The 24770-nt window shown below is 36.3% G+C and overlaps 1 protein-coding gene across 11 annotated transcripts in view; it reads right to left on the bottom strand.

The window, feature by feature from the left end:
• The window catches only part of camk2d2 (calcium/calmodulin-dependent protein kinase (CaM kinase) II delta 2), a 51755-nt gene that overhangs the window by 6470 nt on the left and 20515 nt on the right, over nt 1-24770 (bottom strand). For 2 of the 11 annotated variants that reach the window (XM_073843255.1, XM_073843254.1), the window contains exons 5-18: nt 19471-19536; nt 18941-19013; nt 18025-18127; nt 16708-16791; nt 15259-15353; nt 14933-15055; nt 14736-14819; nt 12897-12939; nt 10057-10097; nt 7087-7146; nt 3313-3357; nt 3180-3228; nt 2788-2886; nt 1034-1054 (exon numbers count right to left, since the gene is read on the bottom strand). In XM_073843255.1, the coding sequence (XP_073699356.1) occupies nt 1034-1054; nt 2788-2886; nt 3180-3228; nt 3313-3357; nt 7087-7146; nt 10057-10097; nt 12897-12939; nt 14736-14819; nt 14933-15055; nt 15259-15353; nt 16708-16791; nt 18025-18127; nt 18941-19013; nt 19471-19536 (986 nt within the window). The remainder of the gene's footprint in view (nt 1-1033; nt 1055-2787; nt 2887-3179; nt 3229-3312; nt 3358-7086; nt 7147-10056; nt 10098-12896; nt 12940-14735; nt 14820-14932; nt 15056-15258; nt 15354-16707; nt 16792-18024; nt 18128-18940; nt 19014-19470; nt 19537-24770) is intronic. The other 9 variants (XM_073843256.1, XM_073843257.1, XM_073843258.1 and 6 more) reach the window with 9 other exon arrangements.

Genomic DNA, 24770 nt, shown 5'->3' with positions numbered 1-24770 from the left:
ATTTCAAGACTTGTCTGAACTTATGCAATCCACAAAATGCAAACCTTTGTTTAGAAAGCACCAGACAAAATTTAAAGTGAACCTTTACAACTTGTCTTTGCAGGTATTAGTTGGCTTCAGGGCTAGGCGATATATTGAATATTAGCAATGAACCATAAATACTGTAATTATCTCTTTTTATTTGACTGTTTTTTTTTAAAGAGTCTGTGATTAGACTAGTTTTACAATACTTTTGTCTACACATTTAGAAATGCTGATTTACTCAATGATGAACAAAATGCTGACACAGCTGAAGTTTGATTCAATGAATCCGATCAAACTGTCCATTTCAATGAATCAACTCAAAACTGATTCAACAATTCTTTTGTGTCATCACTCAGACATGTTCACTGATGTTCCTGCATGGCATAATAAATGTAGGTAAATGATTCATATATTGATGCATTTTAATAAACATCAATTTTCTAGTGAAAAAATATGGAAAAACACCTGGGATCGTGTAGATCCCTTTGAAGCTGCATTGAAACTGCAATTTGGACCTTCAACCCGTAGGATGCCATTAAAGTCCACTAACAGAGAAAAATCCTGGAATGTTTTCCCAAAAACCTTAATTTCTTTTTGACTAAAGAAAGAAAGACATGAACATCTTGGATGACAAGGGGTAAGTACTTTTTTTTTTTCCAGGAAATTTTTATTCCGGAAGTGAACTAATCCTTTAACTAAAAAGGAAAAACTCCATCTTCCAAACTATGAGCAAATGATTATTTAATATAAGATTAGGGTATATCGCCCAGCCCTAATTTGCTTCCACAGAGGTTGTGTGAATTCTCTATGACTATGTACAATCTGTTGTTCCGTTTACTGTATTATTATTAAACAGAGGCAATTTTGACACTCGATAAACAAAGGGCACCCAAAGGAAAGCGTATTCAAGAACTCCTAGTGCTCTACGATGAGTATCAGAATGAGCAGTGTTTACTGGTAGAAAATCACAGGCAACACTTTCATTCAAAGTATTAAAGTTTAAATTTACCTTTATTGATAACTTGGCAAGCTAAGGGACAGCAAAGAGATGGCTCATAATTGGTCAAAAAGGCAATTTCTTATGAAAGCACCAAATAAAACTAGTGCAATGTATCTACGTCTACTGATGATGACATAAGAACTCCAGCCCACCGGGCAAAAAGACGTTGAATGTACTTTGTACTTTTAATATTTAACAGTTCATTTAATGTGAAATATTAATTCTATCATTAAATCACTCATTCTCCAGCACTGAGTTTATGGTGTCTGCAAATTAATAGATGAAACGAAAAAAAGGAATGGATACGTCTTCTAGCTGATGTCTTTCGCCCGGAAGGCACTGAATGACAAATGAGATGGAAAAGGGTTTGCGGCTTTCAGATGAGGAAAAGAGGACTTTACTTTTCTTCAGAAAAGCATTCCATCTAATGCTTGTTTTCTCTTAAAATGGACATGCTTTGTAACATGGGGCCTACAACCTTTTTTCAACATCATTTTCATTATCCAGCATAATGCCGCTGTTAGCATATGTGGAAACACCATCCTCCTCTGTGTTTCATAAGATATCAGAATGGTTTTTGCTTAAAAACCATGACAAAAAATAAAAGCATCAGGGCTGTCGATTCTGTTAATTTAGACTTTAAGCATTGAAAATTAAAAATGTACTTCAATATTTTGAATCAATTGACCACATAAAAAATTATTTCTTTTTCATCATGTGAAACACAGAATCTAGACAAAATGCATTTTGCCTTATGGTCATGTCAACATAAAGTGCAAACAGAATCTGACGTTGAAAAAAACAGTGTATTGTCCTTTCAATACTGGTTTAGGTCCATTCCATATTACTGAGCTTAAACAAATCCAAAGCGATTCTATTTCCTTAAATACACACAATTAAATCTAGAGTTTTTCAGGTTGGATTGGCGGGAAGGGGGGAGAGATACTAAACAGAAGGAGCAAACATTAGGCTCTCAGGCATGGAGCAGGATGGGATACCGGAGCAAGTACGCTCCTAGTGCAGTGGATCTCTCCGTATTAGGAATGTTGGGTTCAATACAGGATAATGCAGACTCTAGTCCTAGGACACAGGAGCAAAAGGTCAACTAAACAATCTTATCAGTGGGAAGAGGTTTGTTAGTGGTGCAACCGGAAGGCCTCAAGCACCTATAAAGAGCTAAAAGTCAGTCAGGTGGATTTCTGGCAAGAATCAAGAGCACTAAAGGCAAAAGGAGGGCCTTTCTCCAACATCGAGAGCAGTTGAGACGGAGAGCACATTGAAGGAACGTTCTGGTACTTACACATTAAAACCTGATTTTCCATTTACTTGAGGATCTCTCTATTGATTCAGAGATTTGCTTTTAATCCATCAGGCCTTTCTAACACATGCTACACGCGTCTATGTCTCCCACTCCTTTACAGACTGGATTTGTGTTTTTTCTTTAAAACCTGACTAGTTTAGTTCAAATTAGAATTTGGCGAATTCTCTAAAACTATTGTGATTTATTATTTTCTTATCCTTATATGAACAGTCCGTGAAGAATAGGCAGACACAAACGTGTGTCTGATAGAAGCAGCTGGATGGATTAAAACATTCGGAGCATTGATGAGGAATGAAGTTTGGAGTTGTAAATTAAAGAATATCCTTAACAGGGCAGATTTGAGTTGTTGAGGGGCCTCTCGTTCATACAAGGGGGGTCTAAGCATTTGAGCGACGTTAGGGGAGGACGGGGTGATTTGGTCTCCTGCCCATTACGGACTTACTCTGCACCGAGGAGTTGGGCGCCTGCTTGGGCTCGGAGTTTTGCGGGCGGCCCGCGGGTTGCCAGATTGAATTAATGCTGAGGTTTCCAAAGCGTCTGGCTGTACATTGAACCAATGAGAGGAAGAAACAACAGGAGCAGGACAAACGAAAAAGAAGACATTTCAAATAGCACACTCGACAAGAAATACTGAAACAGACACCCTTAAGCGGGGAAACGAACGAAGGATGAAGGGGAGGAGAGAATGGCAGCAACGGGCAATACAAGTTCGGTGGGGAAAATAAACAAGAAAGACTGAGGAGAAGCACAGATGGAAGACATATTGAGGAGGGAAACAGCAACAAACGGCACGTCTACGGACAGACACACGGTCAGAAAGACGTCAAGCTTTACCTTTAATGTCCTCGTCCTCGATAGTTGTGTTGGCACTCTCTGTAGACTCCTGGAGAAATGTGAAAGGATACTTATGAATCATCTTCAGACTGGACACTGTCTCATTTGATACAACAAAAATGCGTCATATCACCTTGTTTCTGTCGACTGGGTTGTGGATCACGGTAGTTTGTGGCTCCTGAAATAGTCAAATAAAGATTATTATTTGTATATGAAAAATAAGCTTGATAAAGCATAATGGCTGTCTGCCAGACACAACATGCAACTGCAAATGACTTTGTATTTCAGGCATTAACGAAAACATATAAATACAAACTACTAAATAAATTCAACCAGGAAAACAAGGCTATCAGAACAAAGTCTCATTACTCGCTTGTGCCCTGCATGATAATGCAGTCTGGATCCCCATCTAAAACACACACACACACACACACACACACACACACACACACACACACACACACATAGGCTCAGCCTTCTTCCTCCCATTCATGCTGAAAGTTTTCCATACATACCACCAGTGCTTTAGCAAACACTACACCTCAGAAATAAACCTGAAATATCAATGCATGTGCATTTGTCTTCTAATATTTTAGAAGTTGACTTATTAGTCTTATCCTTATTCTCTAAAATGGCTCCTTATTCAGTTCAACTCATGAAAAGAGATGGAACAAAAAGTATAAATGGAACTCACATAGCTTAAAAATATATCTTTTTAGCAGGCATTTTCTTACCTACGTAGGTGCAATCATGTGCATACTAATAGCAATTACCAAAAGCATAGAAAAAAATAGCAAAAGCATTTAGCTCCAACTGTCCCCATACAGAAATCTGATATATGGCAAATATTACACGCAAAATACATATATAAATTATATTATTTATATTTTAGAATTGATATTAACTGTATATATATTTACTCACCCCTATGTCATTCAAGATGTTCATGTCTTTCATTCTTCAGTCAAAAATAAAGTAAGTTTTTTGAGGAAAGCATTTCAGGATTGTTCTCCGTATAATGGACTTCAATGGGGATCGGCGGGCTGAAGGTTCAAATTGCAGTTTCAATGGAGCTTCAAAGGGCTCTACATAAACCCAGCCGAGGAATAAAGGTCTTCTCTAGCGAAATAATCGGTCATTTTCTCAAAAAATAAAAATGTATACTTTTTTTTTTAACCACAAATTCTCATCTCGCACTAGATCGACTACGTAGACTTGCATTACGTAGTCACGCTGGAACGGTCATGTGTGACGTAGGCAGAAGTACAGTACACATACGAGGTACACATAGTGCAAAATGGGCATTTGTTGTTAAAAAGTATATACATTTTTGTTTATTTTAGAAAATGACTGATTGCTTTACTAGACAAGACCCTTATTCCTCGACTGGGATTGTGTAGAGTCCTTTGAAGCTGCATTGAAATTGCAATTAGGACCTTCAACTCTGTAATCCCCATTGAAGTCCACTATATGGAGAAAATCCTGGAATGATTTCCTCAAAAACCTCTTTTCGACTAAAGAAAGGAAGGCAAGAATATTGTGGATGACATGGGGTTGAGTAAATTATCAGGAAATTTTAATTCAGGAGTGAACTAATCCTTTAAAAAGAGATGTTTCCTGAGCACCGAATTAGAACGATTACTGTTTTTACTGGATTTTGATCAAATAAAAGCAGCCTTGATAAGAATAAGAGACGTCTTTCAAAAACATATATTAGTGAAAACCATGGACATATAACTGTGTATGTATTTTAAATACATGCATTGCTTGCCATATATCTGATTGTTGTTTGACTTATGGGAAATACTAAGTAAATTGCAAGAAATTCGATAGATTTTGGATCAGTTTTCTCTCGCAACATGATATATTTATTCTTTAAAGCAAACAAGCTGTGGATCACTGCTATGACGTGATCCCTAGCTCACACACACACACACACACACACTCTGACACATACAACGTAATTAATCAGCCTGGTGGTCTTTAAGCGGGACTGAGCGGAATTGATGATGTCTTGTCTAATGACCACCAGATTAGAGAAGATTACATACACACACTTGTCATTTGTCTAAGAAACATTACCCTCTGAGTGCCCGCATGTGTGACAGAGAGAGAAACAGTCTATGTGTGTCAGTACGAGTGCGTCACAGTGTCGTCAGTGTGAGAGACATTTGTTTACGTGGATGTCTGCGTCATTATGGAAGGCAAACAATGTCAAGCTGCACACAGCAAAGAGCTCCAAGCGTACGACCCTGCTACCACCAGCCATGCACTGCAAAACATTCACTCCATGTATTTCAATTACGCATCTGCCAGAAACAGACAATCTGATTCAACAAGATTTAGATTTAAACAAATGGGAAATACAAATGGGCAAAACTAGCAGACTAATGGCAATACACCATGAATGTGCAAGCAAAACCACAAGCGTTATATGGATTTTTGTGCTTGAGATGGCATAAAACTAGATTGTTACAAAACATCAAGTAGCAGCAGTCGCTTTTGATGTTTCAAAGACAGTTTGATTGAATACAACCCTAAATTTCCTGGAATTAGGAGTTCAAATGAAAGAACAACACATGTGTGAGATGAAGGTGATGTGAGAGATGAGTAAAATCATGCAAGGTCTCTGAACTTTGGGTAGACGACACACCAACAGTGCCAGATTTACAAACCCTTGGTTTTCCTTGCATATTCCATCTGTCATTTTTGCTTGATATGGAATTACGGAGGTTAAATTGGTCTTTTATATACCTTAAAAATACTGTACACAGTTTAAGGCATAAAAGTGATGCATTAGCTTTTTAGCATTAGCATGAGCAATCTAGACAAACAATGTGAAACCTGTTCCAAAATATAGGCAGCAAGGCAACATCATATATGTATATCCTTGCTTTTGTATCAAACCAATCACAGAATGCTATACAATATAAGAAATGTTGACTAAAAATGTACTGAAACATGAAAAATAGTACAGTCTAATTAAAATTTCACTGTTTCACCCAACATCTGGATATACAGTCAAACCAAAAATGTAGACACCAGATATAATTTTAGATGTTTTCTTTTATTAGTGGCTGCAGGACACTATAGTTCATTTATGTAAGTGAGGATAGCAAAATAAAGTAAACTGTGACATATTATAGCCAAAAATTCTACACACAGTGGACTACCAGTTAAAAATTGATACACTGTAAAAAGGTTTTCACCAGTTTCAACTTAAAAACTTAAGTTTAGCAGCTGCCTTACAATTTTGAGTTAAATCAACTTAAGTAATTTCAACTCATTTTTATTGTAATAAGTTCAAATGACTTATAGTTTTAAGCTGACTTAACTTAAAATTTTAAGGCAGCTGCTGAACTTAGGTTTTTAAGTTGAATCTGGTGAAAACTTTTTACAATGTACAAATTTGGGACCAGAAATTTGATTTGATACTTTGACCTGACCAAATTTTGTTACATACCTTTCTATAGATGAATTTTGACAGTTTAACTCTGAGTGCTTGTCATATCTCAATACTATTTTCTAAACTATAGAGAATAAACTGTGATAATGAGAGAAATGTTTCAGGTGCCTCAATACATTTTGGTTTGACGTGTTTTTGCTTGTTATAGTATTGTTAGCTTAGTAACATGCTAACATTAAAATCTGTTGGAATCAAATGTGAATTCTGCCTTTTGCTTAATGCAGGAACACCATTTATTTGCTGTTTGATTACTTACAAGAATGTTTGACAGTTGGGATGTTGCCTTAAAAACTAGTTGCCTATGTTGGTAGTTGATAGTAAGGTTTTGGAACAGAGCTTTTGTGTTATGGTGAAAAGGTAAGCAAATCTGGCTTGTTGGTTAAAGGGGGAGGGTCTACAGGGGTGATGTCGTGCAAGGGGCGGGGTTGTTGTCGTGGGTACCAGTGCTGGGGCGGGGCCTGTGTCTTTGGGGCTGCTGGCTAGGTTGGTTTTGTTGTTAACCTGCAAGTGGGACGAGGAGCAGATCACACATTACCAAATATCACGCTGACGGGATCTACTGCATCACACTAGGGTTACAAAATTACACCAGACTGGGGACAAAAAGGAGTGTTGTGACAGGGCATCCACAAATAGAAATACACAGATATACTGACAAACACACATACGCATGAGGGAACTGATGATGGATGATCTGATGATCTAAAGATACAGCAACTCACACACAATGGTTACAAAAAATGTGCACATATATTGTGCCACAATTAAAAATAAAATTATTATAAAATTAAAGGTTTTTAATTAATTTATTGATTAATTATTTTCTGTTTTTGGCTTTAACTTTTTACACTTACAGTGGTGGCCAAAATTATTAGAACACTAGTATTTTAATCAGCTAAAAATAGTTTTAAGTCAGTTTTTTCTAGCTTTTGCTGTAGTGTAGTGTGTCAATATATCAGTTTACATTTCCACACATTAATTTTTCCAGAGTCAGAGATCTGGGGCCTCATTTATAAAGACTTGCGTAAAAACCATCCTTGATTTTATCTAAGAACTTTTCTGATTTGATCGTAAGAGCGATTCAGAAAAAATGAACGTACCACGAAATCCATGCGTACGCCAGTCATTCGGTTATAAATCACAAATGATCGTGGAATTGTGTGCAGCTGAATGTTCCGCCGTCGAAACGCCCCTGCTTAATTAATTAACATATAAAATGAGCTCATTCCTAAAGCAAAAACTCCGTGACAATGGCAAGTAAAAAGGAGCGCAAGAAATCAAATTATAGTGAGGCTGAACTATCTGCAATACCAGGCATTACCACAAGGAAACGGTCGTACGCCAAGCTGGAATCTGACGTGGAGATAAGTACTTTTCCACGTCAAAGACGGTTTTTATAAATCTGTACTTTGACGTGGATTTGATCGTACGAACACTCTAAGATCAAATCAGTGCGTAAGAAAGTTTTATAAATGAGGCCCCAGATCTCATCATCATCCAGTCTGTCTGGAATGACAAAGAAACGGAACAAACTGAGACAGACTAAATCCAGAAAAACTGAAGCAACGTCTCCCAGATTCTTCAAGAGACCTACCTGCAAAGCTACCTGAAAAACTATGTGCAAGTGCACCAAGAGCAAAAACTGCTTTAAACACAAATTTATAATTTAATTTAGTTAACAGAAGTTAATTGATAAAGACAATCTATTTATGACAGTATTTTTGACAGCATCCTCATTATACAGGATTTTTACAAAGGTGCCTAAAACTTTAACCGTACTGTAGCTCTGCATCTTGAAGATGTTCTGGATTTAGTCTGTCTCAGTTCTGTTTGTTCATGTCATGGCTGTTGTCAGACTCCCTGTGCAAACAAAAAAACTCACTGGATTGTTACAATGAATGGCAAAATTAATGTTAGGAAATGTAAACTGATATCTCCTACTGACACACTATAGCAAAAGATAGAAGTAACTGACTTAAAAACATTTTTAGTTAGTGAAAATACTAGTGTTCTAATAATTTTGGCCACCACTGTACCATATACCAAAATTGCACCCATTTACTTTCTTAATGCATGTTTCCAGTCTTACGTAAACGATTCATAAGTGCACATAATTAAAATAAAATAATAAAATTGCCCTCATAATCTTTAATCAAAAAGTCATAAATAGAATTTTCTTTTCTGTTGACATCACTTAGCCCAGTGGTCTACTGGATAATGTTAACCAAATTGCCAAATAGTTATTTAGGCAAAGTTACAGTTATTCTTTAAGCAAAAACGAAATTTTATTTCTGGTGTGTGACATTCACTTTTCATAATCCAATCAATTTCTGATGCTTAAAAAAAGTCCCATCACTATATATTTTCATGTGGAATATCTTGTTTAAAATGTCACATTATGAAAGTAAAATGGGTTGTGATTTCATGTGAATTCACAACATCAACAATATAATATATGCATATTTTAATAACATCCATTCTTAACTTATTTTTAAAAACTTATTTCTTAACTTATTTGCCCAATTATGTTACATTTTTATGTTACATAGCTTTGGTAAAATCTGATAAAGACATAAAAGACAAACCAACAACACATTTTTTTTTACTTGTATCGAAAACCTCTTATGAATTGTTTCAGATGGAATGATCAGAAAGTTAAATTCGAGATCAAAAAATAAAATGAGACAAGACTCAGGAACAAACATATTGGGGGAAAGTAGATGGGGCAAATTCACTATTTCAACACAAAAACCTGTCTGTATTTAAATTAAGTAATAGTCCTCTTTTCTACGTAAATTAGGATTATTTAGATTGCAATTTATTTCTAATGATCTGCACTCAGCATCAAATAGATGAACGGTGTCTGTACTTTTTACCTAATTTTCATTTGTTTTAGTGAATCCCTAAAAATCATTTTTAGTGAATTTCCCCCATAGTGCTTTAAGTAAAATTTAAAACAATGGAGTACACATATATATACATTCATATACATATTCAAAATAAAAGTGAGAATGATGGGTAATTCCATTTAATTTCCAGCAAATTCAGGGAATAAACTAAACTTAAAAAAAATTAACAACTGAAAGGTCCAAATCAGTTTTTATTGCTAAAATTTGATCTATCCCTAAATAAAACCTGAAAATTGGAATTGAAATGGAATTGATCAAAATGCCACACAGCACTCACTTATATATATTCTCTTATATTATACTCTTAACTATATTGTTGTAAAATTGGAAACTGATCCAATTAAAGACCTCAGAATTTCTGGAAAAACATCCAACAAACAAATGCAAACCTAAAGGATGCACAATGTTCTGCTGCAAGATTATTCTCAGGCTTTGCCAAGTATTCATGTTATTATACATCTTAGTTTTGCCAAAAGATGAAGAGGAAACAGATTTAACCCACCTTCACACCATCTGCCTTCTTGTTCAACAAGCTCTTGGCTGCTGTTGGGTGAAAAATAAAAGAAAACCATGATTATTTATGTATAATAACATTATAAATCCATGAAGGCACATGCAGCAGGCATTCTGGGATTATTGTTCTCCTTATTGTGTCACAAGACCCCGGGCAGGAGAAACAATTCACAGTCAAACAAATCATTCATTTTTAGGATAGGAACTCTTGGTACACAAATGCAAGGCTGAGGGATCCAAAAGATTAAACGCAGGACACAATTAAAACCAAAATAAGCAACTCTATTTTTAGAGGATGTGTGCTTGTGTTCAGAAATTATATACTGTACTAAGACTGTACTTTCATAGACTCTCATAAATATCTGAAAAAGTGACTTCTTGATCCTATGATCATATTAAAATGTACATTAAATAACAGAACTATCAGTATTTATTAATATTTTATCAATTAATATAATATTTCTTCACAATAGCATGCAAATATATTTTACAGCCTTTAAATATCTTGAGACAAAACTAAAAAAGAAGCACACACACTTGTCCTTAAAGAAAGAGTTGCTTTAGAATACAGTTTATCACAAGTTATATGCAGACGGCCATATACTTACACTTAAACTAAGCATTTCTATCATTCTGTTATAACATGTTTCCAACTATATTTTGGTAACAGCCATCATATGTAAATGCTAGGGATGTAACGGTATTGTAAATACCGTCGTACCGCAATAGCAAAAAATTTCGATACTACCGTGGTCGCATGACTCGATAAAACGATAGGTCTTCTGAGAAAAGTTTGCTCAGGCGAATGGAGCGAACGGGAGGTAGCGGGAACTACAATTCCCATCAGCCCAGGCGTGGCCATCATCCTTTGCGGTCTGTTGTAGCTACAGAGCGGAGCGCGGAGTGGAGCGGTGTGAGTTTGAATGGAGGGAGGAGCGGATTTTTGAAAAGTCGGAGCGTCATGGCTTTCAGTCGCTTCACCACCGCTCCATCATGAGAACAATTCATGCCAACGGTCCGTAATATAACTGCATATTAAGCAGGAATTCACATGCTAAACATATTTCGCTTGATAGAGATGGATCACTCAAATCAGAAATTATGTGAAGGCTATGATTACAGCAATGGACATCATATGAGCGGTAAATTATAGTTCACAAGTTTGTTCTTTCTAGATACTGGATATTTTCAGGTGAAAGCATCATTTAAACAGGTACAGCACTTATTCACACGCAATCACTCTGTTAATGCATTAAAACAAATGTAATGGTATCCGATTTCGAATGAGCAGAAATCTGTAAGAAATGCAGCGATCCCGAAGTAAAATAACTGACGAAAATGTATTTTTATTTTCATTACAAACTTTGCACTGCATAAAGCAGCAATTATACTTTAATGCTGATGTTATTAGCTTGGTATGTGTTAGGAACAAAGTTTGCACACTAGTGTTCCAAACTCTCTTGTTATTTTATTTTAATATTTTTTTATTTTAATATGTGTTATGAACAGGACCGTTATATTTCAAACATTAGGTTATTTCTGATTTTTTTTTGACGCGGAGCGAAGGCGGAGCGGTGTTTCTGATATCAGTGAGCGAGGAGTGGAGCAGGAGTGGAAAATTGTGAACCCGGAGCGATTATTAAATGCACAGAGCGCGGAGGGGAAATTGTTGCCGCTCCACTCCGCTCACATACTCTGGTCCCAAGTGAGAGGTTTTTTTTTCTGTTGCAGGGGAAATTGTAAATGCCCAGAGATCCAAACTTTTACCACATAATGTTAATATGCTAAGTGTGTGAGTGAATAAAGTGAGTGTTCTCAAATACTCATTCAGCACATGGGCCAGCTGCAATAAGTAGGCTGCTATTTAATTTTTTTCTGAGTTTTCAAGAAAACTAAATTGAAACTTATTTTTTTTTACATGGTTTAATAATTTTTTGTTAATATTGAAGTTCCTGTTTCACAGTGATAGATGGCTAATTTGTATGCCATTGATATGTTCAGTGTTCATGTAAACTGGCACTTTTTTCGAGTCTCTTCATTAGTTTTGTTTTTCCTGTAAATGATTCAATAAATACCGTACCGTGACATTCATATCGAGGTATTACCGTATCGTGAAGTTTTGATACCGTTACATCCCTAGTAAATGCTAAACCTCTAAATTATACCTTATATTTAAATATAACATTCCAGGATGAACATATCCAGATGAAAATAAGCAAGCATTCAAAATACTTCTTCTATGAGCAAGACAGAAAACATTTACACTCCCAGTAACTCTAATTATTATATTGTGATTACATTCATAAAGTACTTGTTTTTGTTATATTACTGAATATTTGCAGTTTTGCATGAAAGTTCAAATGTAAGTTCATGTAAGTTCAAGACTAAATGTTAGTTGACGTTATGAATGTAATCTGTTTGATTCCATGCAAACAAGGGTAATTAGTATCTCAGAGTAACAGGGAAGTGTGTCAAACAAGCAAACCAGCTCACTGGTTAGAGTAAAAACACATCCCCTTCTTATGTCCAATCAGACTCTTACCTCACGGGACAACACAGGACCCCCCCAAAAAGAGATAAAGCAATGATAAACAGGAAAGAAATGTTAAAGAAAATGTCTGAAAAGGTGTACTTCACCACCTTACTTTAAAAACAGCCTATGTCCAAAAAAAGTTAAATAATAATAACCAACAAATTAACTGTAAAATAACAAGATTAATGAAAAAATAGCATTATGTTCATATAAGAAGATAAAGAAGGGAGTTTAATAAACACACACACACACACACACACACATTCATACATACAGGTCAGCAGAGCCAGACATACCTGAGAAGTTTCTTGTGACCAGGAGAGTGGTCAAAATTGCACCCTAGTTGCAAGAAGTTTTGGAAATAAAAGAAAAGGAAAAAACAACAAGCAAGAGAGAAATGAAAGAAAGAATAGTACAGAAGCAGACGCAACTGCAGGAGCAATGTATACCCTCATTTTTATAATGTATGTGGAGGATGTCTAATTTCCTACAATATTTTGTCAGCTTTGCAAATAATCATTGCATTCTTGGAGTTTTGGGAAATCATAAATAAAGAAACAACTGAAGTACACACAATACCACAGTTACTTGTTAAAATAAGTAATTAGTGCTACATTTATGGCGAATACAATTGCAAACTTTCCCTTCCTCGCAACATCACTTGGCTGGTTGCCTTTGTGGTAGATTTATCAAATCTAACTAAATTACTTTCAATAGTAATTGACGAATGTAACAAAATTACATTAGAAATGATTATCCTTATGGGACAATAAAGATTCTATTATTAATCATTACATTTCTTGCAAGCAGCATGGTGGTACAGAGCCTTGCAAAAGTATTCATACCCCTTAATTTTATGTTTTATGTTGCAGCCTTATGTCAAACTGCTTTAAATATTCCACATCAATATACACTTCATACACCATAATGACAAAGCAAAAAAAAAAAAAAAAAACAGGTTTGTACCAACTTTGCACATTTATTAGAAATAAAAAAACTGAAATGATTCCATTTCATAAGTATTAATACCCTTCTCTGGGGCACTTGAAATTTAGCTCAGGAGTGTTCATAGCACTTGTAGACGTCACTATAATTTGAGTGGAGTTTACCTGTGGCAAATTCATTTGAATGGGTAAGATTTGGAAAGGCACACGCCTCGCAATAAAAGGTCTAACAGCTGAAAATGCATATCAGAGCAAAAACCAAGACCTGAGGTCAAAAAAACTGCTTGTAGAGCTCAGAGACATCATTGTGTCAAGCCACGCATCTGGGGAAGCGTTTCAAAAAAATTGGCTGCATTGAAGGTTCACAGAAGCATGTAGTCTCTGTTATTTATAATGGAAGACGTTTGGAACAACTAAAAATCTTCCTAGAGCTCTTCCTAGAGCAAACTGAGCATTTGCTGGAGAAGGGTGTTGGTTAGACTGGTAACCAAGAAGCCGATGGTCACTCTAGTTGAGATCCATGATCATATATGCAGATGGGAGAAACTTACAGAAGGACAAACATCACTGCACCAATCCAGGCTTTATGGCGGTGTGGCTAAACTCAATCCTCTTCTCAGTGAAGACGAACAACAAAGCACCTACTGTATAGAACTGAGGGACTCGTCAAAGTAGAAGGAAAGCTCAATACAGCAAAATATGGAGATAGCTATAATGAAAACCCACTTAAAAGCAGTTAAGGTTCATCTTCCAGCAGGGCAATGATCCTAAGCACACAGCAAGAGTGGCTTATAGACAACTCTGTGAATGTCCTTGAGTGGCCTGAAAGAAACCTGGAGAAATCTGAAAATGTCTACCATCCCCCATCCAAGATGACAGAGTTTGAGAGGTGAGGAGAAGAATGGCAGATAATTGCCAAATGCAGATGTGCAAAGCTTGTTGGCTTGTAAAGGTGCTTCAACTAAGTAACACATTAAGGGTATGAATACTTATGCAATGTACTTATTTCAGTTAATTTTAATAAATTTGCAATTTAAAAAAAAAGCAGTTTAACATAAGGCTGCAAGGGTTTGAATACTTTCGCAAGGCACTGTAAATGCACAGTTTGTGAAACTCGTAAGTAAACTTAAGGTGTGAAAAAGCTGAAGATTGGTCGTTTATGTGTTTAAAGAAAGTTAGACCAAAACTAACCTTGAGTTTCCTTCTGGCATTGAATTTCTTCAAGCACTCCACGGTTTCCTGTCTGTGCATCATGGAGGCTACGGTGGAGCGTTGCTACCGAAAGAGAAAGACAGACAGAATGATTACAAATCATTAGTGAGGATTAGAAAATTCTTTCGTTGTATATAAAGAAGCATGCATGTTAGTGTGTGAGTTGAAACACATACGCAGATCCAGGGGTGTTTGAGGGCTTCAGCAGCTGTGATGCGTTTGGAAGGATTGATAGTCAACATCTTATTAATCAGATCTTTAGCTTCAGGGGTCACTGTGTCCCACTCAGGAGAAGGAAACTACATACAAACAAAAGATACAACACAATAATCCATCATTTAATCATTTTTGCATTCATTTGTAAGCCAAGGAAGTGAAGATGACATCAATTTATCATCAGAGTTATTAGCAATATCATCAGATGTCGCATTTGCAGTTGTAATAGCTTTAAAAATCTCGTAGTAAACACTGTGCAGAAAAATCATTGGAAATTCAGACTCACGTCATAGGCACCGGCCTTAATCTGCTGATAGAGGCGATGCTGGTCTTCGTCCCAAAATGGTGGATATCCAACCAGCAGAATGTAGAGAATCACACCTGTGAAACACATTCAGAGGAATATTTTTCAAACAATTTCTTGAACTAATCTGGACATAAATTTGGCTAGGATGTCTGTACTTAAGCAATTATATTCAAACGGTGGAATCAAATGAACATGGTACCGTAGTACTACTATGTTTTGGGAACATCCACTATAGTAATGTTGCTTTTAACTTACCTGATCTAATGACGAAAATGTACCTGTGGGAACTTTTCGCAAAATGCTAAATACGTACCAATAAGTACACATCACTGCAGTTTCCAACAGAAATGAACACTAGAGGCAGTAAAACAACAAGCACTTGTAATCATTTTAATACAGTTATGATTACAGCTCCATATTCTCCCTTTCTAGATGTTTTCCAAGCTTGCTCTGAAGCTCATCTGGCACAGAATTGGACTAAGATGCAGAATCCTTGGGTAAGAATCCAATGAAAAACATGACTCATGATGAAAGAGCTAAAAAAATGAGAGATCAAAAAGCTAAAACGGCATGCTTGCAATTGCGTTTTTACGTCACATTCGCTTTTGTTCATACTATCGGGTAGGTTTAGGTCAGGGTTGCCAGGTTTTCACAGCAAAACCCACCCAAACTCAAAAGTAGCGCAATCGCGTTCCAAGGGGTAAAATACATGTTTTTTTATGAGGTTTGCCTGGTAAAATTTGCATTCCAGGGGCTAAATATCACATTATTGTTGTCACTTCAACCCACGGACAGTGTAGTTCAAATGGTACATTATTTTAAAACATCATGGAGCATTAGAAGTTATAGCGCCACTTAAAGGGCATTTCAAGTCAGAACTGCAGTGACACATACAAAACCAACGTCACATAAAACGTACCTTATATACGTTCATCTGTTAAGGGAAAAAAACTTGTTTAGCACCACTCAGTGGACATTTCACATCGAATATGTCACGAAACGTACATGGCGGTATGTATTTCGCATCTTGCAAAAAAGTTCCCACAGGTACATTTTCACTATGACATCAGCTTTTAACTTAATTATAATTCAGTACCATTCAGAATGAATCTCAAAGCACCATGGGATTACCATCTTTTTTAAGTGGAAAGAACTTCCTGATGGGGAATTTGAAAAATTATGCAATCATTTTTACATCAAGGCTAAAATGAAACATTCATCCGACTGCTTGAATTGGACTAACTAGTTTTAAGCCTAAAAACAGAAAGACAATTTACCAGGGACACTCCATTTAGCTGATTAGATTCGATGCTGCTTAAAAACTCAGGCTGCAATAATTTAATAATCGGTTAATGAGCTTCAACAGTGACATCCATCACACTGACTCTCATACGAGCCTGATATTTTTGTGACTCATTCATCCCTTACCGCAGGCCCACATGTCCACTGGTTTGCCATAAGGATCTTTCCTCAAGACCTCTGGGGACAGGTACCCTGGAGTACCAGCAAAACCTGAACAGAGAAAGTGCTTTAGAGAAAAGTTGCTACAGTATTTTATCATTATTGTTTGGAATATTAAAAAGTGCAGTTAGCCCAGTCGGCATGCAAAAGCTTAGTCATGCAAAAATGTTACTAATGAAGCAGTGTTCCCTATAAAATTCAGTTTTTGCAGCCTTGACTGGTCCTAATTATGTACTAAACAAAACAGAACTATTTTGTAGCAAACTTGTTTTTAATTAAAGGTGCCATAGAATGCATTGATACAATATTTTAAATTGTTCTCTAATATCTACATAGAGGGTATATGGCTTAGGTAAGGGCAAAAATTCTCCAGAAACGGTTTTACAGGTCCATTTACAACCCTAGGATTTGTCCCTAGAATGAAATGGTCTGTTATTACCTTATTTAGAAGGTTCCTGAATAATAATAAGGAGCTCACAGAGCGGCCCGCTCTCACAAAGCAGGATGGAAACACGTGGAGGAAAATATATATTTAATTACGGAGCTCAAGTCGCTATTAATATGAGGGGCATTGAAACTGCTGTTTTGAATGCACAATAACTTTTTAGTTTCACTTTTGAGATTGGCGATTGCATGTGCTCTGTGTAACGTTATACTACAGCGGCAGTACTTACCACATTTGACAAGTTTAGATGCTGTCAGTGATAATCAGGATCTGAAAATCATTCGCCATTGTCCGCGCAGTCATCTCTCCTTACTCTGTTTATGTGGTAAGTGCAATCTTATGTACTGCAATGTAACAGGCTAGCGCTAGCAAGAAGCTAACCGTGTCCCTTCAGTGGCTCGCCTTATTTTATTAGATCGCCTTCTTTGTTTTCCGTGCCTTTCTGAGTACAAACACCAACCATCCCTGCACTTAACATCTCCTGCACAACCTGAAACATAACATTTATGCAGAACTTCTGATGATTCGGCTATGCAAATGTTGGGGGCGTAACTATTAACGATTGTGACTGTTGCATAATAGTTGCTGTTACGTTAGGAATTACCTATTTTTTGTGGTCTTTTGCAAACACCAGATTTATATAAGGAGGAAACGATGGTGTTTAAGACTCACGGTATGTCATGTCCATGTACAGAACTGTTATTGTTCAACTATGCCAAGGTACATACAGTCTTCCATTCTATGGCACCTTTAAATACTCTTAATTACAAAAATACTCCTAAATGCGGACTATTCAAAAGTTTAGATTTTTTAATGTTGTTGAACTCTTGAATACTTACCAAACCATGCCTGCTGATCACCCTGGACCTCTATGGCCAAACCAAAGTCAGCAAGCTTAACTGCTGCCCCCTTCATCTTACTGGCCAACAGCAAATTCTCAGGCTTTAGGAACAGCACACAGACACACAAGCATATCACTAAATGGTCTTAATTCTCCCTTAGGTAATGACTTTTCTAAAAGCAGCTATTTATTGAATAACAGTTTTTTTTAACAGCAGCCATGCGCTGATGACTCACTCCTCCTCAGTAGGTTGAAAGACATTTTGGCCAAAGAACAAAAAAGCTAAATCTGTCAAAGCCTGAATTGTATCTGCACAAATGTGGATTGATTTCCACTAACTAAAAGGCTTTGTGAACATTTCAGTGGACCAGAGGATAAAATATTCGATTCTCAGACACAGCAAGGCTATTTTCTGTTAGACAATACGAGATCCGGCTACGTCAGACTGTGCTAAATTTGGCACTGGACTGTGCTACATTGAGCACCACTGTCTGGAGAAGCAAAAGTGTGTGTGTGTGTGTGTGTGTGTGTGTGTGTGTGTGTGTGTGTGTGTGTGTGTGTGTGTGTGTGTGTGTGTGGGCATGTTTTTGTGACATATCAGGACACAAATGTGTGTAATAACATGGGTATGACATAGGTATTACAAGGAGAGGGTGACTTATGAGGACATTGCCCATGTCCCCACTTTTCAAAAGGCTTATAAATCATACAGAATACGTTTTTTTGAGAATGTAAAGATATGCACAGTCTCCTGTGAGGGCTAGGTTTAGGTGTAGGGAAGGTGTAGGGTGATAGAAAGTACGGTTTGTACAGTATAAAAACCATTACGTCTATGGAATGTCCCCACATTTCACAAAAACAAACATGTGTGTGTGTGTATGTGTGTGTGTGTGTGTGTGTGTGTGTGTCCTGACCTTCAGATCCCTGTGGACGATCCCATTAACATGGCAGTGATGAACGCTCTCCAAAATCTGCTGAATGCAGTGACTAAGAAAGAGAAAGGTAAGACAGAGGGTAAGCATGACAAAGGAACACAAGTAAAAATCAAGCAACATAATCAGTAAAAAGAGAGAACTCAAACAGAGATAATAGGGACTTTAATGCACTTGTGGAGGACTGTGCATAGAATTATACATTCATGAATGCATGCCGTCATTAATCATCTATAAATAACATGCTGCACACTTTCTTGTCCATCCCTAAGACACACATGCACATTTTCCTTTACACATGCAAAATTACACTTGAGGAGGCGAGGCTGTAAAGGGAAGCAGTGTATAATTTATCATCCGTATAAATAACTCGCACACAGAGAAACAGGCCCACATAAGAGTCATGTGACCTGAAAGAACTGTCTGTAAGCACATTTTATGTAGAACAAACCTGACGTTAATGAATGTTCTAATGTGCTGCTGTTACAATATGTCTGTCTGAATGTTCTTACCTGGCATCAGCCTCACTGTAGTACTCTCTCGCCACAATGTCTTCGAACAGCTCACCTCCAGTAACCCTGAGGTCAAAGGTCAAAGTTCAAAATCACCATAGAATTGATGCATGATTTCATAAAAGCAATGTACAGTAATTTCTAAATATGTTGAATTCCTGGTGAAATGCTTTTCTAGCCTGAAAGTCCTGAAGTCAGATTCACCAATCAGAGAAGTCACTGTTACCATGGAAACGGCAATTACCATAATCCCCACAGTAGGAGAGTTTTTGCAAGATACTGGTGGATAGTTAGACTGTAGAGTGGAGTAACAATAGACAGTATGATGGGGGGAGGGGGGTAGACAGACCATTATGGTGACACTCAATATGGAGGCTGTAGGAGGACCTTTTCGATCAAAAAAGCACACTGATTGAAGCAATACATCCCTTGTGAAAAAAGAAGTGTGGAAAAAGTATGTCACAGAAATAATATATTTAAATATTATGAACTAAGTCTGATGTTATCAGACACTTAAAGGTCCCATATTGTCAAAATCGAAATTTACTGGCTTTTTTCATGATAACTGAGGTCTAGGGGCTATGTAACTACCATATGAGTTTCAAAACAGTCAATCCACAGTAAACTGCACACAGCCTGCTTAAAGTAGCTGTTCATTTTCACGAGCCACTGTGACTTCCGTAACGATGTGACGTCCGATCTACTCAGTCACCGCCTTCAGTCACCACCTGAGCACCAATCACGTCCCACCCTCCTTTTGTCAAAACCCCAGACAATATCGTGTCCATAACATTGCTAAGCAACAACAACACGAAAACAAGTGGAGAAAACCCTGTTCAGTCGATAGATGTCGAAACTACATCATTGCACAGGCTTCAGAACAACGTGAATATAAGAGACCAGTGGCACGTTAACTTCAGCCTCTTTCACGCAGCGATTCCGGTAAATACACGGATAATGTGTCCCATGATTTGTTCCGGAGTTGTTTGATTTGGTTCATTCACAGTTGTTTTCCGGAATCTGTGCGTGCTTTGCACACAACCCATAAAGACATGTGACATTTGGATGTGAGATGTAATGCAACGCGTACGTTTCACTAAACTGAAACTAACCTGAACAAACTGTGCTTCAGCGCTGATAGTGAGGAGCTGGCTCTGCCCGATCGCCGCTTCATTCCACTTTGAACGTATTTTTTCGTTGTGAAGAGTCATCACTACAACACTGCCTTTATGGTTCTGGCTTTTGTTCACACAGCGCTCGTTCCCGTAATTTTCCAGAATCAGCGCGCATTGTGAAAGGGGCTTTACTGAAGCAACAGTTATGTAGCTTACTGCATTCGGTGTTTGAAAAAGAAAAAACATTGATGCTCATTCTGAAATATCCTGTTGAGTATCAGCAGGCTATGCTCTCTCTATGGCTCTGGGCTCGGCTAAAGCATACATGACTGTAGTTAACTGTGGTTGGCCTGGCTGTGCGTCACTCAGAAAACAACAGGCCAATCAGAAGAGGCTCATGAATATTAATTAGATGGGCCAAAATCGACCTGTTTTTGACAGAGCTCCTAAAAAAGGAGCTGCAAAAATATATTGAGATGGATTTTGGCACTTACATCGCAAATATATATTCTTAAGGACATCAACAACTAAAATAAACCTCCAGAAATGTGTACAATATGGGACCTTTAATTGACCCTTCACAGGAGTTCGATTGACGGGTGATCTGACCAATCATAATGCTTAATCTGCCCTTTTTGTCCGAGAAACAAACCAGACAGGAGAGTCGATTAATGTTGGTAGACGCAAACTTGAAAAATAGTATGTATTAACACCTTTCTGCAGTTGAAACAACTTTTGATGTTCTTTCATGTGTATTATGTGCTGTAACTAGTAAAAAGTAAGAGATGATTGGTTCATGTGCCACTTTAACTGAGGCACTAGTGATCTGTCACGACACATGAAAGAGCCACAAAACGGTGGCAACATTTGAAAGCTGAGACTTTGCATCATACCAAAAGTAATCTGCTTTGTCTTGTCTGTCGGTGTTCCTCTGTTCCTCTTTGCTTTGTGATTTGTTTTTCACTGCGTGAGAACATGATGTGTGGGACAGAGCAACAGTAACAAAAGGGGACGGGTCTTTGCGAAGAGTCAATTGCATGTTTTTGCATGTTATTGTTCATTTTATGCATTTAAATATGTCCCTGGACCACAAAACCAGTCATAAGGGTCTTTTTTACTGAACTGAGATTTATACAACATCTCAGCTGAATAAATATAGATATATATATTATATATAATAGATATTTGTGAAATACAACTATTTCAAAATCTGAAATCTGAGGGTGCAAACAAATCTAAATATTGAGAAAATCACCTTTAAAGTTGTCCAAATGAAGTTCTTAGCAATGCATATTACTAATCAAAAATTATGTTTCAATACATTTACGGTAGGAAATTTACAAAATATCTTCATGGAACATGATTTTTTCTTAATATCCTAATGATTTTTGGCAAAAAAGAAAAATGGATCATTTTGACCCATACAATGTATGTTTTGGCTATTGCTACAAATATACATGTGCTACTTAAATATTTGTAATTACACATTTGTATAGTAATTAGGAACAATTTAGTATATTTAAATTAATTTAACTTTAAAATTACAGTTAAAATTATAATTGCTTTAGTATGCCAGTCAACACATCAAAATAAGCGTTTTTTTTTAAAGCCTGACAAAAGATTATTAAAACAATATTTAGAATGTGTTTTTAAGTAAAACTTTTAAATTTGACAATATTACAAATAGCTCAAGTTCAAATGTGTACTTAAGTGTGTTAGGAAACAGTCTCTCCACGAGTAAGTGGCCGTTAATTTTATTAATATTGTATTATCCGCAAGTATTTTTTTTTTTTTTAAATACATATAGTTTTAAGAATTAAAGTGCATTACATAAGTACAAAAATTACGTGCCCCCTCTTTTTTTTCACAAGGAATTGCCTGGTCTTTGTATTCTACAACTTGCATTTACGTTTCACCTACCTGATAAAATATAAGTTTTTAGTATGATTTGATTTAGAGAAGCAACCATTTTAAATAAACGCCATTTTTTTTTTACATCATTTGTAATAAAAGCAACAGATTTGCTATTAAGGACCACCTTTCTAAGCTTACCTAATATGTTATAGCCTACCCTGGCTCATTGGAAATACGTGTCTATATATACCTCTTCAAAACTGAAAAAATTACTTATAAGTACGAACCGATACTTTTCAACATTGTCGTCACATATACAGCTTCATATGCACAAGTTTTCTAATTCAGTAGGTTTGCTTCTGTGGCTATACGGCGTTGCACTTAAGAGATAAAGAGCTCCAGTACGAGCCCCTTGAAACTACGGTTCGACAAAACAGCTCAGAAGTTAAAATAGCACGGCTACATCAATGAATGTGTTTTTATATCACTTTTGCATTTGTTAACACTATTAAGTAGGTTTAGAGTTGGGTATGGTGTAGGGAATAGGCCTATATCCAACACGACAGAGCATTAACATTTAGCGACACTCCCCAGATGTTTGAATTCTGAACAGCCGCAATACATACCTTAAGCAGCATAATAAAAAAAACACAACAACCTTCCGCAGAGCATGCAGTAAGATATGTAATATGCAGAAATGTATATAAAGGCACTTATTTTCATGAGCCATTTTGACAAACCTGACTGATTCAATTACGTATTTCAACAGTGCTTTATTTGATGAGTAGTTCATGCTTGTTTTCCTTAAAATTTTGTGAATGTTGTTATATTTGTGTAACATTGAGCTGTTTGGTGCTTCTGGAAGCTATAATCTAATGATAAAGTGAGCTGTATTGGTGGGCTCTGTGCAAAAACTAAACCATAAATCAACACACTAAGAAAAATCAACACAAAATCTAACAGTATTCAAAAATAGCAGTGCAAGCAGTCATACTGTGTGAATCTGGGTCACAAACAGTTGAATATTACTGAATATGACAGCTTGTGTGTCGCTTCTTGTTTTTCTGCACTTGTATGTCCTTGTGTTCTCCTCTCTGTTTGTCTGCCTTTCTCCCATCAGCCACATCAGCTGCTAGCAAAACTACATCATAAGCCATTTACGACAGAAGACATTTTTTGATGTCATGCAGACAGGAGTCAGCACAATCCACTGGTCTGCTCTATTTCAAAGCCAACATTCACACAGTCACTTTTTAGGACTGACAAACAGGTGTGACACTTGAATTGTCCCGTTCATACAATAATATATTATACCAGTCAAAAGTTTATTAATAATAATAATGATTTTAAAGTATTTTCAAAGATGCTCACCAAGGCTGCATTTATTTGATCAAAAATGCAGTAAAAACCGTAACACTGTGAAATTTTATTACAACTTAAAATAACTGTTTTCTATTTGAATATATTACAAAATGTAATTTATTCCTGTGATGGCAAAGCTGAATTTTCAGCATTATTGCTCCAGTTTTCACTGTCACATGATCAATATTTTAGATACACTAGCATTCGAAAGTTTGGGCTAAGAAAGATTTTAATATTTTTATTTAACAAGGACAGATTAAATTAAAAAAAAAAAGTAGGGCTGCCACTAACAACTATTTTTATATCGATTAATCTATCGACTAATTTATCGATTAATCTAAACGAATAATTTCCCACAAAAAAATCTACAAATCAATTAATTGCAGATGTTTTTGATTATTAAATGTTAATGGAGCCATTAAAGTAATGCAAAATAATTTGGTAAAAATAAAACTGTAAAACTCAATTAATTAGACAGGCTTTTTGATAAAAAAAAAGTATAATAATAATAATAATTAGTTCAAATAAATAAAAAAAACAAAAGCAAGAAATCATAAGGGTTTATTGCACAAAACTGTTGAAATACATAATGTATTATGAACAACAGAGCTAATGTAATGTACATTACGCGTTACAACAAAGGCCTGCAGAGGGCGCCAACAGCCTGACGATTGTTTTATATATTACTGGTGATCTAATCCTTGTTTAATATTGATTAAACAACATTTAATTCAAATGTCCACTTAATCTTTAATATTTGGCCATATCTTTACCACAGAAATGCTATAGCCACAGTAATTTAATAAATATGTGGACATCAAAACGTGTAAAATCATAGTGAGGGTTTAAACTTTTATTTTGAAATCGCGATTAACACTTCTCCTGAGTTTCCATAGGTTTATAAATGATTTACCTTACAAATCAGATGAAATGGCTCACGTTGCGTTCCTACATGAACGTTATAATAAA

Source organism: Garra rufa, chromosome 6 (genome assembly GCF_049309525.1).
Source record: "Garra rufa chromosome 6, GarRuf1.0, whole genome shotgun sequence".
Taxonomy (NCBI): domain Eukaryota; kingdom Metazoa; phylum Chordata; class Actinopteri; order Cypriniformes; family Cyprinidae; genus Garra; species Garra rufa.
This window is presented reverse-complemented; position numbering and strand designations above follow the sequence as displayed.